General features: G+C 29.3%; 1 protein-coding gene across 1 annotated transcript in view; it reads right to left on the bottom strand.

The window, feature by feature from the left end:
• The window catches only part of LOC112693131 (transmembrane and TPR repeat-containing protein 1-like), a 168,302-nt gene that overhangs the window by 99,549 nt on the left and 45,146 nt on the right, over positions 1-23,607 (bottom strand). Inside the window, exons 4-6 of the mRNA XM_025568057.1 lie at positions 22,360-22,500; positions 15,888-15,960; positions 15,132-15,235 (exon numbers count right to left, since the gene is read on the bottom strand). Of these exons, the coding sequence (XP_025423842.1) occupies positions 15,132-15,235; positions 15,888-15,960; positions 22,360-22,500 (318 nt within the window). The remainder of the gene's footprint in view (positions 1-15,131; positions 15,236-15,887; positions 15,961-22,359; positions 22,501-23,607) is intronic.

Genomic DNA, 23,607 nt, shown 5'->3' with positions numbered 1-23,607 from the left:
TATCCGTAATTATTATCGGAGACAATAATTACACAATTACACGAGGAAACCACCTACGGCCACGGGGTCCTACGTAACGTCCAACTCGCATCCCTGGCCGTTGGTATCGGGTTAAGTCGAATTTATTGTCGAGCGCGTCTGGTTGTTCCGGCTTCGTTGTATGCGTATCGGTGCGCTTTACTGAGTGATATCAAACCAAACGGATACAACCGTATAAGGTCAGGGGTGGTCTTATGCAACTTTTAATAATGCAAATAAGTTTGATTCTATTTCGGTCATGGCACGAGGGACTCTTGAAATAGTTTACGCATTAAAACCGACGCAGCGTTGTAAATCTATAAGCGTCAACTACGAAGATAGTACGACCAGGTGGATGATTCTTCACGTAATTCAAATAAGGCATACAATGCACGTAAACAGACCATTTGGATATAAAACATTTATATTGTAATAAGCTTCCGGTATAAAATACACGGCGTCGGTGGAGGTATAAACTTTTACAATTATAAATATAATTATTAGAAGAGTTTATGATGTAGCAATGAGAATTATGATTTTACATGCATAACATTGTATGAGTAGCATTAAAACGTAATTGTATTTTAGACACAAACAAACTTGGATTTACTACAAGAGTATGATATGTCTGTTTGACAAAAAAAAAAAAAAAAAAAAAAAAAAAAAAAAAAAAAAAAAAAAAAAACAAACATTCGTCGTACGGAAAAAATAAAATAAAACGCAAGACGTCACTCAAATGGGATTGAAAAACAAATGGAGTAAGTACAAAGTAGAACTTGCTAGCAATATAAATTATGTAAGCTTAGCGTTACGAAAATTATATTATTATAATTACGGTACTATGAAATTATGACTCTCTATGTGACCAAAATGAAAAACAAAACTTTTTTTTTTTAATATGCTTATAAACATTAACTATTTTATACGAATACCTTCGTGTGAACAGTCAGAAAACCAAGTTAAATCCAATACATGTAGGCGCAATCTACACTAATCAAACATAATGTAATGCATCTTCATCCATCAGAATCGAAGAAATGAACTATTTTACACATTATCCACGAACAATATCATTGAATTCGTTATTACTGTGATACGTATTGTTTAAAAAAAACAAAACATTAACGACCCTAAGTTTCATTAAGATTTTATTCGGATATAACGTGGTTTTTTAAACATTAACATACTTTACAAAAAATATAATACATTCTTACATAAATTAACTTGTTTATATTAAGTTATCGTCGTCGATGCAAGTACTCGTAAGTATTATTCTAGTTTTATACCGTTCATAATTATTTATTTATTTATTTTTATCAATTCCTTGCATTTTTGTTTTCAACAAAGTTATTTATCACTTATATCGGATTAGGTAACATATTTTTACGTCTCACCTGACAGTAAAAGTTAATATTTCATCTCTATCTCTCTCTCTCTCTCTCTCTCTCATGGCTTTATAAATCTTTAAAAATTTTGACTGCCATCGTCACCGTTCTCCAATAATCACAATCCTGGACTCTATTTTCTCAATTCGTCACTTCAAGTGTTTCTAAGTCCTCCCATAATACATCCACCCGTCGGTGGCCATTTGGTTCTTGCTCGCGTACTAGTGGTTTCTGTTTTCCGCATAAAATGACCAAACCATTTGAGTTTTTGACACTTTTTTTTGGTTTGTTAACAACCGTACTTCAGTGATTTCTCTCAGTTCAGTATTTTTTCTTCTGCACCATCTGTTTAGCTCACTATCGAACACTGGACCACATATTTTTTTTTTTAACACTTCATACAGCATTTAAAATGCACGTTAAAAATGTTAGGTACCTACACGTGTTATGCGTTTCCAACCGAATGGGAATAACGACTAGGAACAAAGCCGCTCGTGTCCGCGATCGATAAAATAAACTTTTGACAATTAGCGCTTACCGACTGATTTACTGTGACGTGTATCATTAAAATTTATATTATAATATTATATTTATGACGACGAAATGGTTTTCGAAAAGTGAAGTCGCGAGGGACGGGAAAACGAAAAACCGTTGAACCGTATCTACCTGTCGGTGTGTAATAATTTTGTCGTAAATAACACCGCAGCTACGATGGGCAACGCATGTTCGAAATAATGTGGTGGTATTAATATGAATTAATACAGTTCCGCGAGAATACATTACATGCGAATAATAAATAAGCTGCACGTGGGTGCCGAATGTTGCAGAGGTGATAATCGTAATTTTTCAGTATGCAGCTTACCGCTGCACCCAGAAAATAAAATAATGTGTGTGGTTGTGTAGCCGCTGACGTAGCGATCGACGATGATATTGGATGATTTAAATGTCATCCAAAGCGGACAAAATATTAAAACTGATAAGAGTGTGACATATTGAAAACATTGTTTTAATTAAAAATAAATCTCAATGTTAGATAACAAAATTTTCTAGAATTTAGGACACATACTAAGATTTATGCAATATAGAATACGCACCAATCCCATAGAAAATATAAAATTAATGACTTTAATTTACAACCATGATGTTAAATGAAAAATGTTTCAGACACTTTATAGATTTCTTGTTGACTAATTATTTAGCGAAGATGTGGTGTTGACAACCTGTCAAGGGAGGACGGAGTTTTCGTCTTCTACCAACACCGTACTGCGATTATCAACCATCATCAGCATCAAACAAAATTATTCTATACTATTACCGAGCACCCAGAAAGACAGTGGAAACGTAGAGGACTTTCTTTCGCTTCGATAAATGTTACGGAAGTAGTATACAACTTATCCACATCTAAAGCTTTAAGTTCCAGTATATTTACAAAGATTGCATTAGTTTCAGTACTTCATTGATTTTAATTAATTATTAATTGTTATCTTTTACTAATTTCTAATTTTATGTATACGTTTTGCGTTGGTAATCTGGTCTCTATTCACATAAAATAAACAAATAAATAAATACAAATCGAAGCTATCGATTATTAATTTATGTTTTATTAAACAATTATTCGATGATGTTGAAATTGACCACCTGCATGTGATAATATTTAAAGTTTTAGACTTTTATTTGGTTCAGATAAACCACTAGGTTTTTTTATTTAGATTACTTCTTACATTTTGTTTGACATAAAGGAGAAAAAAAATATATGAAGAGTTTACTAAATGTATTAATTTTAATGTATGTTGATTGGCACGATTCCATTTGTAGTAAATATATACTAAACTTTTTGAAAAATTATCATGACTTATAATTGCTATTTGTTCGAATTTTCACCACAAATGTTTTCCATATTTAGTTTTATCACTTAATTACTTTAGTAAATTAAAACATTTAATAGGTTAGATAGTAAGTTGATACGAACGAATGGATCCGTGCACCTAAATTTTTTCAAATTTTTAAATTAGTGTTTGCAAAAAAAAAAAAGTAGAAAATTGACTAATAAAACAAAAAGGAAAAATATAAATAGCCAAAAAATATTACGGTACATAATATAATGATAAAATAACCATTCTAAATATGAAAATGTCAACATTACTTTGCGACGGTTATTTTCGGCAACAACTATTTTTAAACACTAAAATTAAACAATTTTTGTTGAAATATTGTTTATTGTGTGTATGACGAATCAATTTATTTTTCATACGTTTCACATTTACGTAAAATAAAGAAATTCATGCTTTTTAACAGAATGGTATTTTGTTAAATATCTTTTGTATACAAACCGCCACAGAAAACGATTAATTGTTAATATTTTAGATAACATTATAGTAATAGTAGTACGTAAAAGTACAAATAAATGAATAACGAACAATGATCGTACGGATTGGGATAAACGAATCATAATAAATGTTACGAATTCGAATTAGTTCATAACTTCGGAGCGTTCAAGAGCTGAACCGATATTTTTCTCTGCGAACGAGAAAGTAGTACAAACTGATGAAGTTCACGGCTTATTTTATTTATTATTATTTACAATGTAAGACTTCTGCAGAACTTTGTTCATAACCATCGAATTCAATATTTTTCTTTTAAATTAGAATTTTTTATTTTAGGTCTTATTCTCTTATCTCAAGTTATAACTCGTCGAACTTTAAATTTCAATCTACTATTGTACACTGTTGAAAGTATTAAAAGTATCGATGTGTAACGGAATCTGATGAGATAACGTGTTAAAAATGTACTAGAAAATTCTTTTATATGATCTAATAATATCATAAACATAATCATAATCATAAACGAAGTGATAATTTTCGAGAAAATTTAATGTTTAACCTTTGTTTACTGACGAAAAACTAAATTTCATCATATATTATATTTCCGGTGCAAAACCGATAGCAAAAACCGTGAAGTTCTGAACGCGTTTGCTTAAACGTACTGTAAAGGTGTGCGGTTTCAGTCCAGCGATACCGGTCGGTTTAAAGTCGTGCCAGCAGCGAAGAGCGCAGCATTTGGACGTGATCGATATCATCATGTGATCCACATGACTGATTTATTGACCATTGCATCGCAAAGTATCGTGTAACCTATGCAGTTGCTTAGTTTATCGTAATTGACGTTTCGCTGTATTCATTGGCACGGACACGCTCCGATACGGTACGCTTTACGGTTTGCTTGCTCTTCAACATGAGAAAACTGGCTATGAATGAAGATGATTCGGTTGCGTGGTTATGACAAAAATAATAAGATGATTAGTCTTCAAAAAAAATTTTATGAACGAAATCACCGGTATACCAAGAAAATTCAAAAAAATTTAATCGGACTGGTCATCTAACTGTAGGCATTATTCGGTCCACGTGGGATCTCGACGACGGCTTGTGCGCGCGGACTGAAACCGTTTTATAGTTATGGTCTAGTATAGGCGTATGGTGAGAGCGATAGATCGGACATGCGATTATTAAAGTGCTAGTTTTTATCGTAACGGTTTGAGGATCGTATTTTTGAATCTGTTGAACGGGTGCAGTGGCGTATCCAGGATTCATTTAACGGGGGTGTTTTAAAAAGTATTAGACTTTTGGTAAGTAGAGCCTTTGCTCCCTCCCCTGTATTAAATAAATAAATTCCGTGTATTTATATAAATGAAAATGATTACATTAAGACAGCATATGTAAAACATACAAGTTGTATACAACGTTTATTCAAATAATCAAAGTAAGTTAACGATTTGGTGAAATACCATAAAATAAGGTCGATGGGGGGTGCTCCAACACCCATATTACCCCCTCCCTAAATACGCCCCTGGAAGAGTGTATATTGTTATTTCCAGGGAAACATTCATCAGATGAATAGGAAGCCATGGGAATAACAAGACATTTTTAACGGTATAGAATACTATATATATGTTTATACTCGCATTACAAAGCTATAAATGTTCAGTTCTCAAATTTTAATGCCGGGATGACGATAAATAGATAGATAGATAGAGGGAGAAAAAGATTGATAGATAAAAAGAGTGAATGATTGTGAATGTGGAAAAAGGCGAGACAGAGAAATTCGTTGATGCTTGAACTCGATAAAATTTACGATTGCGGGTGGGTCAAGACACGCGTGTAGAGAAATCATCTGCACAAAGTACAGTGTCGGAATGGAACGATTGATGATTTTGAACATTCTTATTTTTTTCACCATTTTAATCCAAATGCCATTGTTGATATACAGTTATTACGATATTTTTTTACGTTTGCGTCGATCGTTTTATTTTTAAACTTTTAATCGGATACGATTCCGACACCGATGAAAATCATACAATTGTATTAACAGCGGTTTTAGTGGGTAAAGAAGAACGTCGGGAGGAATTTTATCAGTCTTCCACATCGATACTTATATATATATATATATAATAAATTAATTAAATCGAGTTTCCTCGCAAATCAATTGACTTTATGATATGTTCTCAGTATTAATTCATTACCTGCAATATTGGTTTTATTAAATTTTGTTAAGAATTCGCAGTGGGCTTTTATTTTTTTATATTTTTCTACCTATTTACGACGTGGTATCAAGTCTGTAGTTAAAGAAGTTAAAGATAGATAAAGGATTTAGAACCTCCCCTCTCCAAAATGTGCTCAACATTTTCTTAAAATAAAATTGAATGATTTTAAATGTATATTACATTTGAAATTTTAAAATTTGATGATTAAAAATCATATTTATACTCTAAACTCTTCTCCCCTCCCAAATATCGTTCTGACCATGCCCTTGGTGGGTATTAAATCATACTATTAATTTTTTTCCAATGTTAATATAAGTTAAGTTTTCAAAAATATTCATATCGAATGTATGATATATTAAACACAGTAATTGGTCGTCTGAATATCTTGGTCGAAACAAAAACAATATTAAAAATAATTATTAAACATGGTACACCAATAATTATTTTACGTTACAATACCAACGCATCCGGTTGATAATTATTATTAAAAAATGAGCAATATTGTTTTTAAGACAAAACAAAAGATGATTAAATCATTGAACATTTCTACAAAAGTAAATTAATAAATAAATAATTTAATTATATGTGTAAAACTTTCTAAACAAGTCGTGCGTTCTCATAAACACCATTACAATACGGTAGGTTCTTCTGTGCCATTTTAATTTTTCCTAAAAAATTATTTTTTATTCGTTCATTTTTTTTTGTTATCGATTTATTAATTTTAATATTATATTAACTCGTAGAACAAATTGAAATGTGTATAAAAAACGTATCACAATGCTAATAAAATCTCTTTACCCATTATTAGATTGATGAAATATATGAGTATTTATTAATAGCATGTATTGAACATGTGCATAAATTAAATAATAATTAATATGAAATACGTAATTCGTGTTTGAAAATTATGTATTAATTCTTAGTCTATATATTATTATTATAGTTATAGCATAATTTCGTTTTATAAAAAGTTATTTGGTGGATGAAATAAAAATTAAAAGTTAAAAATACTCTTAATATTTGTATACTTTTGAACAAAAAAAGCTATTATCATTTAACACTGTATGTTTTAAAATTAATTTTAGTGTAATTGAAAACGTTAATTTTAAAGAGAGAACAAATATTGATTTATGCCTTTTTTTTTAAACATAACTATTTCAGATATTCGTTATTTTACCAAGAAATGAAATAATTTTGTTTAATTTACATGTTTTATAAAATATTCATTTTAACTTATAGCCATTACATCAAAATGTTTACATTTTTTTTTTTACAACAAATGTTCCTCACGAACTATAAAATTATTTCTTACTGTAAATTTAACTAAAATGATTCTTGTTATTTGTTCTCTCATCTTCAAAGCCTCGTTTTTTCAATGCGGAAGATTCAGTCAATATTTAATAATATTTAAAAAACACTATTTTGTTGTCTACGTGGATAATTACATGCAGTTCGATTTGTTTACTTCTGTTTTGAATGAATCAAAAACAACATGTATCATTCTTCTGCAAAGGTATTATACTCATTTAAATTGACATGTATTTTTTATTTGTTTATTTATTGAATAAACGCTTGGTAGGCTCATATACGGCAATATAATACAATATAAAGATAGTAATGATATAACGAATAAATTATATAACGGTTTATAATAATATACATATATATTAAGTAATGTACAATATAATAGTAAAACATTTATAAATTTCAATTTATATAGAAAATTAAAAAATAGAGTAGTGATGCTATATGTCTGATAGACTATCTTTTTTTTTTTTTTTATTAAAATAGAAAAATTTACAATCTATATAACATAAATACAATAAGTTATTTGGATGACATTTTTACCAGGCTGGACGGCTTGAAGGGAGAGTCCATTGATACTACTTTCAATTAATAGACTATTACACAAAAAAATCAAATTTTGATAAAATTTTTTGCACAAAGATCAGGTTTATCAATCATAATTTGTGCGGCGGGATTCTAAATGGAATGTTGTACATGATCGGTAGTGATATTATGGAACATGGAAGTAGATATGTTCTAACAGCGGAGGATAGAATATGGATCCGTTTAATAATATGTATAAGAAAGAAATATCTGCAATTTTTGGCGGGTCGATAGAGAATTTAGTTTTATATTAAACTGGAGACTGATAGGGTTATCGAAGGTATTAGCTTTTCTTTTTTTCTATACAAAAAAATATATGATTATTTCACCAAGCAAATTAGAGAACAATAGAGGACTGTAAGGTATTGTTAATTTTGAAATAATTTGATTGATATAAATAAGAAACCAAGTGTCTATATTGAATTTATATTGAATTTAAATATATATACTCAAACTGAGATTAAAAAATAAAATTTGACTAAAAGGTTATACCAAAGTCACGTATGATAACTAGTTCAGGTAGACGGTGATTTCCAATAGAATAAAAATTGGGATTTTATTTTTTTTACAAAAAAATAAGATTTTGGAATATTTGGGAGACATTTAAACTAAAATCACTTAGGGTGTATCATTCTGAAAATCCATTCTGTTTGTCTCATAATACGGAGCAATCTGTGAGGCACATATTGTATAGTATATTTTAAGATTATCAGCAAAAAGCTTAAATTTACTAGAGTTGGGCAAAATTTTATCTACATAATTATTCGAATAAATATGTATTCGAATAAAAAATTATTCGATTGATTTTTTTACAATTCTTCGAATAAAAATTTATTCGACTAATTTTCAAATACAATTATTCGAGTACAAAATTATTCGACTAATTTAGAAACAATATTATTCGAGTAATTTGGAAAAAATATTATTGGAATAATTTTTGATCATAATATTATTTGAATAATTTTTTAACATAGTTATCCTATTTTAGTATTTATAGTAGTAGTTAGTACTAATTACTAAATATGCGTTATGAAATAATGATTATGATTCTTCTAGTTTGCAACTAGTACTAGTTTAGTCTAGTTTCTGTACTATATTATATAGTCTCAGATATTTTGATACTATGTACTAACTACGTATGTTCAATGTTGTATTTCATATTTTTAAGTTAAAATATATAGAGCTGTACACAAAAATATAAAGATACTAGATAGATATGGGCATGTAGCTATAAAAATTATTTGTTTGAATGTATGATATCTAAACATCGAAGACATTTTATCAAATGTACATCAAATGTAGATTGTCTTATGATTACTTGTGTCGTATTTGCCGCGTTAGTTTTTCTGTGCGTGAGTCCGCGAGTGTATGAATGCGTGACAGGGTGTTTAATTTAATTTAAAATATCAATTTATTTCAATATGAATTCTGTGAATATACGTAGCGAATATTCAAAAATTTCAATACAACAGTCATCCGAGGATAATATTGAAGTGTCTGAAATGACGGACTTTAACTGTATGTCAATTTTAGATGGTAAGTTTTTTAAAATAAAATCCAAAATGGACAAAAATAAAGTAATTGCTACTTGCGTAACACGTGAGCCACACTATGTTGAAATAAAAGGGTCATTTTTTATATTTATTTATTTTCATTTTTGCTAAAATAATTTATTGACATTTTTGTTATTATTATTTACTACTATTTATGATTGTTGTAATATTTTTATGAAATATGATTATAAAATATTATTTATATTCAAATATTTCTTTACTTTCTTATATAAATCAATATTTGTTTTTTATTATACACTATTTTTAAATTTTTTCAAAAATTATTCAAATAATTTTTTATTCGAATAATTGTATTTGAAAATGTGTTGAATAATAATTTATTCGAATAATTGTATTTGTAGATTAGTCGAATAATAATTTATTTGAATTATTATGTTTGAAAATTAGTCGAATAATAATTTATTCGAATAATTGTATTAGAAAATGTGTCGAATAATAATTTATTTGAATAAAATGTTATCTAAATAATCATCTAAATAAAATTTTATTCGAATAACGCCCAACTCTGAAATTTACAATGTGTAAAATAACTATCGGTATTAATTAGAAATACTAATAATAAGCATGGTGATAGATATCTTCCTTGAGTATACTAGACGTAACAGGGAATTAAGAAAAAAAATATCTTTTGACTAATACTTGTTGAAAATGGTTTGTCAAGTTCTCGTATGATCTGAACCAGTTAAAGAAATTTTCGGAAATTCCGATTGTATTTAATTTTAAAATAATATGGTTCACTGATTCTAATGCTTTTAGGATGTCCGTATATATAACATTAACTTGAAGATTAAACTTTACAGGTTCTAATAAATACTTGTGTTTTGCTTATAATTCGACTGAAAAATATACCAACTAATAAGATACCTTGATAAATGTATATGAATAGCTTATCTTTTATTTTTTCAAAAAGTTAAATAATAATATTCCGTGAATTGAAATATCTAAGGAAATCCAGGACGTGAAATTAAATAGATTTAAAATTAAATATATATATATATATTAGAAATGGTAGGTATGAAAATACGTATTATTATAATGTTCAACTTATTTTTTCACCAGACATCAGCTCAGCATAGTCAAAACATGTGTTTTTGTGTTGTCCATGGTATTTATGTACGTGAGGTAAATTTACTAGTAAATCGACCGGCAAACAACCCTTCGGAATCCGTTCTCGCGCTTGCTCCACGATGCTGGACAATAATGATAACCTTAGGGTGGCCGTCCCTTCTTCACATACACAAAACCTGCGTCGAATTTATCGGCTGGAACGCGGAATTCCTATGTCTAAATGGGTACTGAAATATGTCCGTTTCGAGCGTTCCAAAACCTGGCTAGGAAAGTGGGTGTCCCTCCACCACTGATCTACCATTCTCAACGACCCGCCGCAACAGCCAGTAACAGAATTTAATATTAACTGCCCGAGAATGTAAATGTATATGTATACATATACATATACACACACAATGCGTGTGCTTACAGGGATTTTCGCGTAAGATACGCGGTAAACTATTCGACAGGGAGCCATTTAACGGAGACAGCACCAAAAGGGATGCTGCGGTTCTTGCATAGTTTTATGCCGCATTTACACGCTGAAATCATAAACCCTCCTAACCCGTGCATGTTCTTTCGCTGCGGCCAATCGTCGATAAACAATTATCTTTGGACCGTGAATAAGCGCACTGTTAACGGAAAACGTAATAATAAATTACAGGTATAACATAGTACGCAACGTAATAATACATTAATGAATCGAACGTTAGTCTTTCTGCGGTACACACTCAGAGAAGACCGCGTCAATCGCGCATACTGTACAATCGTATCGTTTTCGATTGCAACATAACATTATTTAATACGCAATCTGTGTTTGTGTACACGAAACGAAACTCAAATCAAAAATTCGAAAAGCGAAAATCATTGTGAGTCCGTCCCGGGCGGTTATCGTTTTGTTCGTTAGTTTTTCGCACTCTCGTCGTCCTGTTGATCACCTACCTCGTGGACTGGGTGCACTTCGAGAACAGACGAATAGACTGCACTCGGTCGTGTTCAAGCGCTCGAAGTTACGATTGGACTTGTGTAGGGACGGGGAGAAAATTCAACGTTCAGGGAGAATGAGAAAAATATCACGGGCGGAAGGGAATGGCTGTCATATTTGCCACCGCGGAAGAGGTCGACGGTCGGCAAAAACAACAGCGACCGTAGTTTATTCATTCTGGTCACCGCCGAGTTTACCGGTGTGAAAACGATTGTTACGCTGCGCTCAGCAAAGTACGTTTCGCATACGGGACAGGTGCACGTCGACAAATATGAGACTTTGTCCGGTCCGGAAGACAACGGAAACGCGTCTCAGAAATTTTGACGGCGTCCATTTGACCTTTTGAGAATCCGTTATTCACCTTCTAACCATGCACACGTTCGTTACAAAGTTATAGTTACGAACCCGCACTGCACACACCCAGTTGGTCCTCGTTACGGAGTCGTTTTTGCTTTCAACTCTTTCCGTGATCGTTAAACGTCCTAATTAAAACCCCCCGTACCAGAGTTGTCACGGCACGTTATAATACCGTCGTGTTGTTTGTGTTTCACGTTAGAAAAAAATAATAAAAAAATATTTTACAAACGCACGTATATCGCGTATTGATAAATCACGAACATTAAACGCGCTCGTTTATTACTATAACGAGTTTTTTGTTCTATCCGTTATCTAGAAACTAATTTTTTATCTTTTTATTTTTCATAACTTTTGCGCATGCCATTCATACGGTGAAACCGACGAATGAAAATCGTGATTTACGTTGGTTACGTGGCTAAAAAATTATAACCGTTATATTACGTTTACATACCGATGATGTTTGTTTTTTTTTAAACACAATTTTGTACAGAATTAATTTATAATCATAAGACTAATATTAAATGAATACCTGGTTTTAAATCGTGGGCCATTTTAAACATTATATATTTTCGATGTGCTTTTGAAAACCAAGGAAATAAATTAGCCTACAATCAAATTATTAATTAAGCTTTGCAGTGATTAGTGTTATTAGACAGTATAAGAAAAATAAACAATAATTAAATATTCTTGTTAATATATGTTTCAGTTATTATCAGATATTATTTCAAATGATCGTTTAGTTACTAACTATTCAAGATAATGGTATTTACATTTTAAGTTAATTATTTTGAAGTGAATTTGAATTGATTATACACTATAGCAAACATTACGGTGGTTATTCAATAAATATCTTCAATACCACGAAATGTTCAGTGGTGTTTTAATGGATACCGATCGTTGAAGTATATTGTTTATGAAAAAAAGACTTCCTTATTATTAGAAAATCAAACACATAAGTTAATATTTTCAATACATTTGATAGCTTATTTGTAACTCTACGGTCAAACTTTTGAAAAATAAATACTTTCCTGTATGTTTAACAACATCAATTCTAGTATATAAATAAGATGTAAATGGTACATACTTCAAACAGATTATTTTTAGATATTCTCCTTAGTATAGGGGAAAACAAAAACAAAATCATCAAAATATTAACATTAAATTTTAACTGTTTTTTATTTATTTTGATATAATGATATATTTTACGGTTAAAAACTATATTGATGACTTGCTCTACGCTATTATATCCGTTAAGAAAAATTCAAATTTTTCGGTTTGCTAAATTATTTTTAACTGTAATTTATGTTTGAATAACAGTAGCATTGATTATTATTTCGAGTATTAAAACTTATTATTTTGTTTATTTTTTGAAGCCATTCAATGTAGTCTTATAAGAACGACAATATTATACTGGCCATCGTTCAAAATAGATTTTTTAATATACACAATAAGTACTATTTTTTTTTTTTAGAACTTTCAGTACATAATTATTACAGTTCAATAGTTACAATATACAATTTAAATATAATTTAAGTGAGAATATTCGTATATAAACACATTATGGTTCATACAGATAATTGAATGTAGATTATAATAAACACAATCAAATTAAAAATTAAAATAACAAATATTACCGAACATATACAATATTAATAGTTTAGGTAAACATAGTACAATAATATATAATTGATCGAAAACAATTAGAATAAACAGTTATAGATTGAGTATACAACAATTAAAATTATTGTAATGTTGTTAATGAGGTAATAGAGAATGGACTATGTAATAAGTTGTTTGATTAGAATTTGTTTGTAAGAACGTAATTAGAGAATTAATTAATGAGGAAAGTACAGAAATAAATTTAGCCAACTATATATCGCTAGTGTGGCTATTAGGTAATGGGATAGTATTGGAATCGACAACGGAGGTGAAAGAAACTTTGGGAAGGTGAGGAGGGGGAGTTTTAGGTTGATGAGACGAGAGTACAGAATTTGGATTTTGCGGTTTTGAATGAAACGATTTGCTGCGTTTGAGAAGTGCTTTAAATGATATGCAGCCTCTGTAGTTGGAGGTATGATCACCCATGCAGAGAGCACATTTGACTGAACTGTCTTTGTCCTTAGTACAAGAGTCTGTGGAGTGGTCGCCCCCACACTTGACGCAGCATGGAAGATGATGGCAATAGTTTGCTGTGTGACCGTAGTTCTGACATTTTATACACTGGGGAGGACTACTAATGGTCCTATAGGGTAGTTCGATTTTGATTTTGGTATGCAAAATTGAGGAAAAATTAAAAATATCTTTGTTGTTATTGTTGGGTTTTAGTTTCATGAGAAACAGCGGGCACGGGTTGCCGTTTTTAATAACGTTTGTGATTCGTCTGGTGGAGTGACCCAAATCTGAGAGTACGTCAGAATTATCCGAGATGAGTGTTGTGTGGTGCAGATTTCTTATTATGACCTTATATGATCGATATGATGGGGGTATGAAGGCGTGCAAACGAGAATAGGTTTCCATTAGATGATTTACTATTACATTAAACATAAGATAACCATGAGGGCGAATGATTAAAAATGAAGACGTAGACTTACAGGTAAACCTGTCTGGGCCGGTGATTTTTACTAACGCAATTTTGAAAGCGAATTAGTTGTTAATGTTTTTAACATATATTGGCGGATCTCTTGGGTTGTCCTGTGGAATATTAGTAGTAATAGAATCGTTGATTATACTTGAATTAACACAAGAGGTGTCGAGATTGATTTCGTTATTCTCTTCTTTCGCCAAGACAGTGAATTTATTTGACGAGACGAATGATCTAGATTTTTTATGTTCTGTTTGGATTGATGAATTCGGAGATGATGGCAGCGACTGTTTGGGTTTGGACATTTTCAGAGAGGTGTTAACCATAAAAATAATGAAAGCTCGAATAACGGAGAGAAGGCCGTAATAGATTACATATTAATTAAATTATAACGCGATAACGAAGCGAACAATCGCATAACATGCGACCACGTTACATGTCAACACCGAACTGAAGTACTATTTATTTTACAATAATATAAATTATTTAGGTCTGTAATCCAAAAACACATATGCAATCGCATTGCATGTCGTAGAATATTTTTTTCCTGAAACATTTATTTATTTATTTGTTTCCTAATAATACGATCCTGTTCAGGAAAAAGATCCGAAATTATATTATATATTTCAATTTTGATGTTCGGTCTCGCTGTTGTTTTATTCGCTGGCGTTCAATGTTTGAACGAAACCATGCGTCGCCCAACTCATACAAATATTTGTTGCGTGCAAAAGGTTATTGCAGAAAAGTGAATAATTACCTGACTCTTGAGCTGTCGTGGAATGCTGCGGGGTTGTCTGGTTCAGTAAATTTCGGTAAACTGCCCTGGAGCATGTACAGCCGGAACGTTAACAGCGCCACGGTCTGCAAAGTTTTCAGTACATAAGCACACGTGGAATTACACTCTTCGACGCAATTAGACAAGCTTTATCTCTGGTGAGCGACGAAAAGTCACTTTTGGTTTTGTAATTGTTGTGAATTGTTGTGTACAGAGAGCACAACTCATGGAAGTCGGGCCGGGGGGGGGGGGGATTTCTTCACGCTTTACAAACAAAGAACGCTAAAGATCGTGGCAGTGATTCGGAAACACGTTAGTCGAAACAATCTTGCTCGAACGATATAACGCAAACGAGTATGTTTTAGTATAATTTATACATAAAAATAATAGGGATTACATCTCGAAAACCACATGCATTTTACAGTTAAAAAACAGAAATATGGATATAACCGAAGTATATTATTAATTTGAAATGAGAATTAGGAAATTATGAGTCGTAAAATATATTACGTACTATGTATTTTTAATTTAAATTAGTGGTATAATGCATAAAATATCAAACTGAAATATTGATAAATTAAAACTATCGCAGTGCCATAATTGCTGTCATCAATGAAACTATTCTAATAGAACCCAAATCAAATAATAATTTCGGGTGAATAAGTATCACACGTGATTAAATAATTGTAGTATTACATTCATGTTAAAGAATAAATAAAATGAAATACGAGTACGTACGGCAGCCATAGTTTTCACAACTCTTTTAGTGAACGAATTATATTCTTCAGTCTGTCTGTGTTCTACCAATAACCTGCAAAATAAAAATATTACTATAATATGTTTGAATACTTGTCACAAAATATTACAAATCAATATAATGTGTAGAATGTGTTAACTAAGAAAAGACAAATCATTTTTGAAATTTAAAAATAAATAAATAAATTTTACATTTTCAGATTGTAAAATATTAGAATAAAATATAAATTATTGACTTAAGTTTTTTCTCATTTATTTTACGCGTGGTCTAGAAAATTCTTCTGAGAATGTGATTTCACATGTTTACTGACAACTACCTTAATAACGCTTATTTAACTAAAATTGTTGCTATACAGTAGTAAAATCTTCTTCAGTGCTTATTCTGAAACGTGTTTCTCCGTAGTTCATAATTATTTACGTAATCTAAAGCATAATTCTATCTCTCTTGTGATCACGATTTTGCGGCCGTCAAATGTGTAATCAAATGCTTTGATCGGGTCTACTATATCAAAGAGTATATGCGTTTAATTTTTATTGGGGATAAATAACAATCGTTTTTGGGTATGTTTAGTAAAAACGTCATATATATTTTTGATTTAAAGATTTAATGGTTGGCATATTATAATCATAAATTATTAAAATCATCTATGAGTAAAAATTTTCTGAAAACGACAAATGAAGATTTAAAATTTCAACTTATAGAACATTTTATTACTGCCGGGAACAAACCGGTAACATAAAATATTGAAACTTCATTGACTTCTTACTCGTGGTTACATTCGAATATTTAATATGAACTTTGAAAAAAATCTACGCCATTGTTATTCCCGAAAAATTTTGCACTTTTTGATGGTCTACCGATTAACAAAAATAAAATTACAGACCTATAACAATCTGAAAAGTATCGTTTTATGAAGTATTGAGTGACAAGCTTCTGGATGACAGTAAAATTTCGAAGATTAACAATCGTATATTAAAAATGTAAAAAAAAAAATGTTTTATTTTACATGAACCTACCTAAATTGTATGATTGTATCTAATGTACCTAAATAATAGTATTCTATAATAAACAAGTTAACCTTTTTTTTTTACTATACAGGTAAAATAAATTAAAATTAAATTTTACAAAATATTAATAATCAATTCGTTTATTGCAGTAATCTACTAAATTTTTGTTTTATTTTAAATGAAAAATTAAAATAATATTTTATATGTATAATTGGGATTAACTAGTTACATTAGAAAATAAATGTAAATCTAATATAAACTTATAGTTATTTAGTCGCACATTTAAATCGTGGATAATCATGTATTGCAGAAATAACGTAATTCCAAAAACTTTAAATGTACACTTCTTGAACAAAAAGTATAATTTTTTTTATTTTTTATTTTTTTATTCTTAATTATTTATCTTTCCGAATAATTGTTATTAGAAATTTCAGATTTATTCACCAATATTACCAGTACCGCAAAAACCGTTTTTTATTGTTTTTTTTAAATTAACTTTTATTGACAAACGTTGTTTCTCAAATAGGTGGTTCAATTGTTAAATATATATCGAAATGTATAATTAATACCAATTGGCATTTAACACAATTTGTAATTGGAACATGTAACAATGGCAGTTAATGAGAAAATTTATGGATACATTAATTAATATTTTAAAAAAGATAAAAGTAAAATGGCCCCTAGTGGATACGGTAAACAGGCTAGTGTTAGATTGAAAATTATAGGGCAGACAATTCATGAAGCTACAATTCAGTTGGTGAACATTAAAATTTTATAATTATTTTCTTCAGCAAATAATTGAAGTCCCTTGATATATGACCAGTAATACACTACATAAAGACCTACGAATTCCATCGAATATAAACGAAATATAAACGCGAAAATACAGAAAAATTCACTTTTAACCTTATTTAAACTAAAATTTCCCATTTATCTTCGATCTCCCTACCTAAAAAATCAATAAGAAGAATCAAAAATAAATAACCAAGAGATACTCTTTTTCTAAAAAAAAAAAAAAAATAAAAAAAATATTAATAAATAATTAAAAATTATTCGCCCACTATGAACTCATCAGATTAAATAGATGGTACTATTGAACGAATTCTCTCCCTCATGTTAATTAATACATTTTATTATATATTATTGTACTATCTAAATTACTAATTATTATCGTTAGAATTGATTGTATATAAAGTGTATTTAATAAAAAAAAAAATTAAAAAAATATTTATCATGTTCATATATATGTGCTTTTTTATTCCACTGCTAAGTTAATAACACGACGGTTGATAAATTCGTACATCAATAACACAAAATTATAATTTTTTAATAATTATATAATTATAATGATCGATAAATTTTTAATAGATGACCTTCTAGCATATTACATTTATAGTTTATGTTAATTTTTGGTTATTTTATATTATTATAATTTTTTTTTCTTAATTTCGTAGTAAATATTTTTTTAAACATTTTTTATTAATATACGAAATGTGTTTTTATTTAATAAATTTCTTTATTGAATAACTATAATTTATTTTGCCCGTCGACTTTATAGTTTACCTTATGGCTGTCAGCTCAATATCATGATCCTCAAAAAAAAAAAAAAAATTTACGTTTATACATCTATTTCAGTTAACTATAAAACATTTTCATCAGATATATTTTTTTGTGTGTACTAAACTCGGTACCATAAAGTTGAATTTCTGAGTTATAACTACTCTGAATTTGACTCATACACATATGATTTTTTTATACTGTTCTGCGGCAGTGCATTTCAACTAACCACATATGTAGCCATATCATAAAATACAATTTGAAACGATAACAACAAGCAGGAAAAACATTATTTTTCCTGTCAAAACCAAAAGATCTGTATGAACTATCTACGTTCATTATACAGTTCTAATAATTTTTTCTCGCTAAATCGCGATAATATGCTGCATACATGTTATTTGTTGGTTTTCACTACTTTTCTTTATTTTTTACATTATGCTGTCGTTAATGAGAAGTTTAACCGAAAAATTCAGTCAAACGCAACCGGTTAGAATCATTTAGTTATATTCTGTATACCACTCAAATGAGTGATAAGAATAATTTTTAAAAAAATATTAACACTATAATTACTACAAGAATATTAGACAAATTAAGTAGGAACATAAAAAAGTATTCATTCATGGTAACGGAACCATTGCAAGGTTAAAAAGCGATTGATCAAACTAATCAGTTCGGATAATTTTTTTTCTCGGGAGCAACACATTCGATAGTATAAAAATTTAAACGAGCTGTCAAGAAGCTTTTTTTTAATTCAATTTTTTTGTGGATATCTATATTTAATCTGTAGATTTGAAGAACAATAAAACTGAAAGATAATTTATATATTTACATGTAGGGTATGATAGAAGAAGCAACCTAAAAATAACACTACCCTTACTTGTTTTTTTTTTTTTTCGGCTTTGATCGTTAAATAGTTCAAGACACAAGTTTTTTCACAAAATGCTAGTAGTAAAAACTATTATCTTAGAATTCAAAAAAAAAAATATTTTTTTGTTCATTCTGTACTGATTACGTACTGAATATTTTTTTAATAATTCATTAGACAATTAAAAATTAATTGTTCGTATTGACAACATTTTTGTTGAAAAATATTTTATTTTTTTTTATTTAAACTATTTTTTTCTTAAGTATCGTTAACAGTGTTATACTTATCAAAATTATTTTAAATAAAAAATATTACAATTCACAAATGACCAGAGATCTGGGACTTCATTTATGTGTTTATTTGTTCGAAAAATATAAAAAAAATTGGATCTAATATATATTCACTTTTTAATATAATACATATATAACTTATAAATGTTAAAAACTGTAAATATTTCTTCGTTTTAATTGCATGTTTAATAACTTTTTAATTTATTTAAAAAAAGAAATTACATTTTTCACACCTTATAAAAACTTTATTTAGAAAACATATATTAGTACTTTGTTTACTGTACATTTCTTTTATCTATATGATTTCGTCTACAGTAATAATGGGATAATCAAATATAATAAAGGTGATTCTTTATTTTATTCAAAGAACCCATTTTATTTTTAGCTCTGAACTTTGACGATAATATTAGTAAATGTATAATTCAAATGATAGAATAATAACTGTTTTTAATAAATTAAAGTATCCCTAAATGTGGATACTAATTTAAATATTTTTAATTCTTGGGTACAGAAAAAAATGCCGAATGATTACGAAATATTTTATGACTATCTATTTTACTATTATATATACATTTCAAAAAAGAATTATTATCTCAGACAAAGCAGAAAATAATGTTCATACATATACCACTATAGATATATATATATATAAAACAGGAGAGTTAAGAAAAAAAAAATAATCATTTTTTTCGTTTCAACACTTTTGGAAAATTAAATTAGAACAGAACAGTATAGAGATAAATTTAAACAGACCATTAATTAATAACTTGTTGTTTTGAACTTATTATGTTACAAAATGTAAATTTAATAACTAATAATTAATGATCATTGAAGTTTTTTATTCAGTGGTAATTTGTAGTGGTAGCAATTGTAATTTAAAGTGCAATGCTTTTCATGTAAAATTATATTCTTCTTATTTGAATATTCAACTTTATGTAACTCGGTAATTATAATATTTAATTACTAAACGAAATATAATTACATTGTTATTTAACTAAATGTAATCAAATTCCAAGTGTAATCTCGTGGTATTCTCTTAAACCCTCCGGAAAGATATGCTTACTCATTCACAGGGATCGGCACTTAATGCACATAAAACCATAAAAACATGAACATACATATGCATGAAAATATATCAAAATATGCGCTTAAATATGTGATTATTTTTAATTAAAAAATACGTATGCATATTAAATTTAAAAAAATAATAATTGTATATCTTCTACCCATTTAGAATCGAAGTATATTATATTTTAAATAAAAAAATAATGACCAATATTTTGCTGACTGGGTCTTTGGATCTTATTCAATATAACTATATAGTATACCTCGAAAACATAAATACCCCAAACTAATTTAAAATAAGATATTAAATATAAAATATTTTTTTTTTTTTGTACGGAATCACTAGCTATTATAATTTCAATATAAGTAGTAAAGGATGTATGTAACCACCATCGGATTCATATGCATATTCTCGGTCTCCGCTTATCGCATTTCTTATCTTCCGATAGCAGTAATACGTACATTTCATTACGCAACACGCTGCAATAAAGAATAGAGAATAGAGAACAACAACCACCTGCACCTTTAAATACACCATCATCAGACGACCCTGTTATACTCATACCCCCTTATCCACAACCTAACATACACAAAAAATTCGCAGAAACAACAGTGAACTCATCTTATCTAAAAATAGACCAAGCAATTACCTTCAATATAGTAAATGATGTCCCACAAATTGAGTAGGTTAAAGCATTCAGCCAGTAAGAGTAATGTTGACCATATTATCTCAAAACAATCGTATATCGTTATAAATAAAACTCAGTTACTTATCGTCGTCTCGTTAACTCGGCAAAACAAATCAACATATCCAATGTTCAGCCATCTATACCTTACGACATTAAAAGCGTTCGACATAATAACCGATCATCACCTACATGACACTATAATCTTCACTGAGTCTCCAGCGCTATCAACAATATAAAAACACATGTAACCCATCAGGCATTGGCCTACATATTCAGAACAAAATCTACACTTAACAATATCATAATAACTTCAAAATAAAATTCTTCTAGATTCGCTGACATTCTAACATAAAAGTAAACGAACTCTTTGATCTCGCAGCCAAAACTGTAATTACTTCTCCATTATCATCGTCCACACAAATTATTTCTTTTAGTGACATACAAACGCTTATAACAAATAAATGTCAACAAAGTTGGCACTAGAAGTGGACATCTTAAATTAAATTGATCCATATAGAACGTAACACCAACAATAGGACAGTTCCTATCGAAATCTATAGAACATTTGAAGTCATAATAACCAAATTTAGAATTGGACCCACGAAAATCTCCCATAGTTTCACAATGGCCAAGGAAGAACCACCAATGTGCAAATCATGCGGTGTCTAAATCACCATCAGCCACATTTTCACTGAATGTCGAACCACAATACCCAAACAAACCACAACCTACTCAAATATCTAGCAATCACCTTCATCCCATTGCCAACATCATCCAAATCATCACAGCCGCCAATCGTCAAAACAAAATATAGTGTAACTAATATTTAGTTTACTATTAATTTATTTTCTTCCTGTAAGCTCAATTTCCCATGTTGTCGTGTTGCCGAGGGTATAAATATAAATTAAAAAATATAAGTAGTAAATGGCTTCGAAAATAATGGGTGACTATTATTTTACAAAACATATAAATATACTCACTTTTTAATATGGCCCCACGAAGAGTATACGTCATATGCCAAATTCACTAAAAGGACCATAAGTCCGGTTTCTTTGGCCAACATCGATAACGCTCCGAATATGCAGCTAAGCACCACTCGTTCTCTGCGTCTCCACTGAGTGCTAAATGGTTTGGATATAAAAAAAACAAAACGATAAATTCATAAGTTATTTAAGATACAATACAATGATATAAAATTGTTAACGTAATCACGGAAAATAGTACAAAAATAAAAATTTAAAAAAAAATTCACTTTTACCGTTACGATGAAAAATTACCTAAACTATAAATTTCTAAATCTCGCGTTTTTAACTATAGAATTTTGGAAATTTTCGAATAGAAAACTCGTCGTGCCATATAAGAAACGGTCAAACTATAACGGCTGGTTGGTCGACCAGTGGTCGATAATTTTGACATTATATACTGTTTGATTTATGGACAAAGTTTTTTTCACAGTTATTTCTTGTTAAATTTTATCTCGCAGATGGTCCGGTCGTTGAAGTAAAATAAATAATTAATTCGACTCAAATTGTATTACACTCTTAAAATAAATTATATCTCTTATATTTATACATTAATTATTCTTAGTCATAGTATAACTTAAGTTTTTTTTACATAATAATTAGTCTTAAAAAAGTTACGGAATTAATTTTTTTTATTTTGGTATTTATTATATACTCATAATATGCTTGTTACGTATTAAAATACACTTCTCATGGATAACGCTTATTTAATACTGTATTTTCAAACTTTTTCTTTTTTAACTTCCAACAGTGATATAATTACATAGTTACAAATGTAACAAATTATTCTCACGGTCGATTTTATATTTTATACCGTTGCGTATAAAATGATGAATAACTTAGTATACAAAAATACGTACAAGACATGTTTGTTTGATCAATACAGTGGTTAAAAGTTCCCGAGTAAACATTTATAATTTTTAAGCTGAATATATGATTTTTCAACTTCACGCAATGATGAAAATGTAACGAACTTTGGTTAAAAACATAGTTATGATATTTTAAATCACTAATTCAGCCTCTGTACATTTCCGCTTGATTTTAATCGAAACCCATCTAACCCGAACTGATTACTGCGAAAATACGAAACCATACGAAAGTTAATAACGTGGTATGAATACGAGTCATCGGATCGAATCCGTTTCGACGGAAATGGTTTCCTGCGGTAGTAGAAGCGGAGAGTTGAAAACAGAGTTTGTAAACGTA

The sequence above is a fragment of the Sipha flava genome, unplaced genomic scaffold, assembly GCF_003268045.1.
Source record: "Sipha flava isolate LNK unplaced genomic scaffold, YSA_version1 117_pilon_pilon, whole genome shotgun sequence".
Taxonomy (NCBI): Eukaryota; Metazoa; Arthropoda; class Insecta; order Hemiptera; family Aphididae; genus Sipha; species Sipha flava.
The sequence above is the reverse complement of the archived record's forward strand: the minus strand, read 5'-3'. Positions and strand labels throughout refer to the sequence as shown.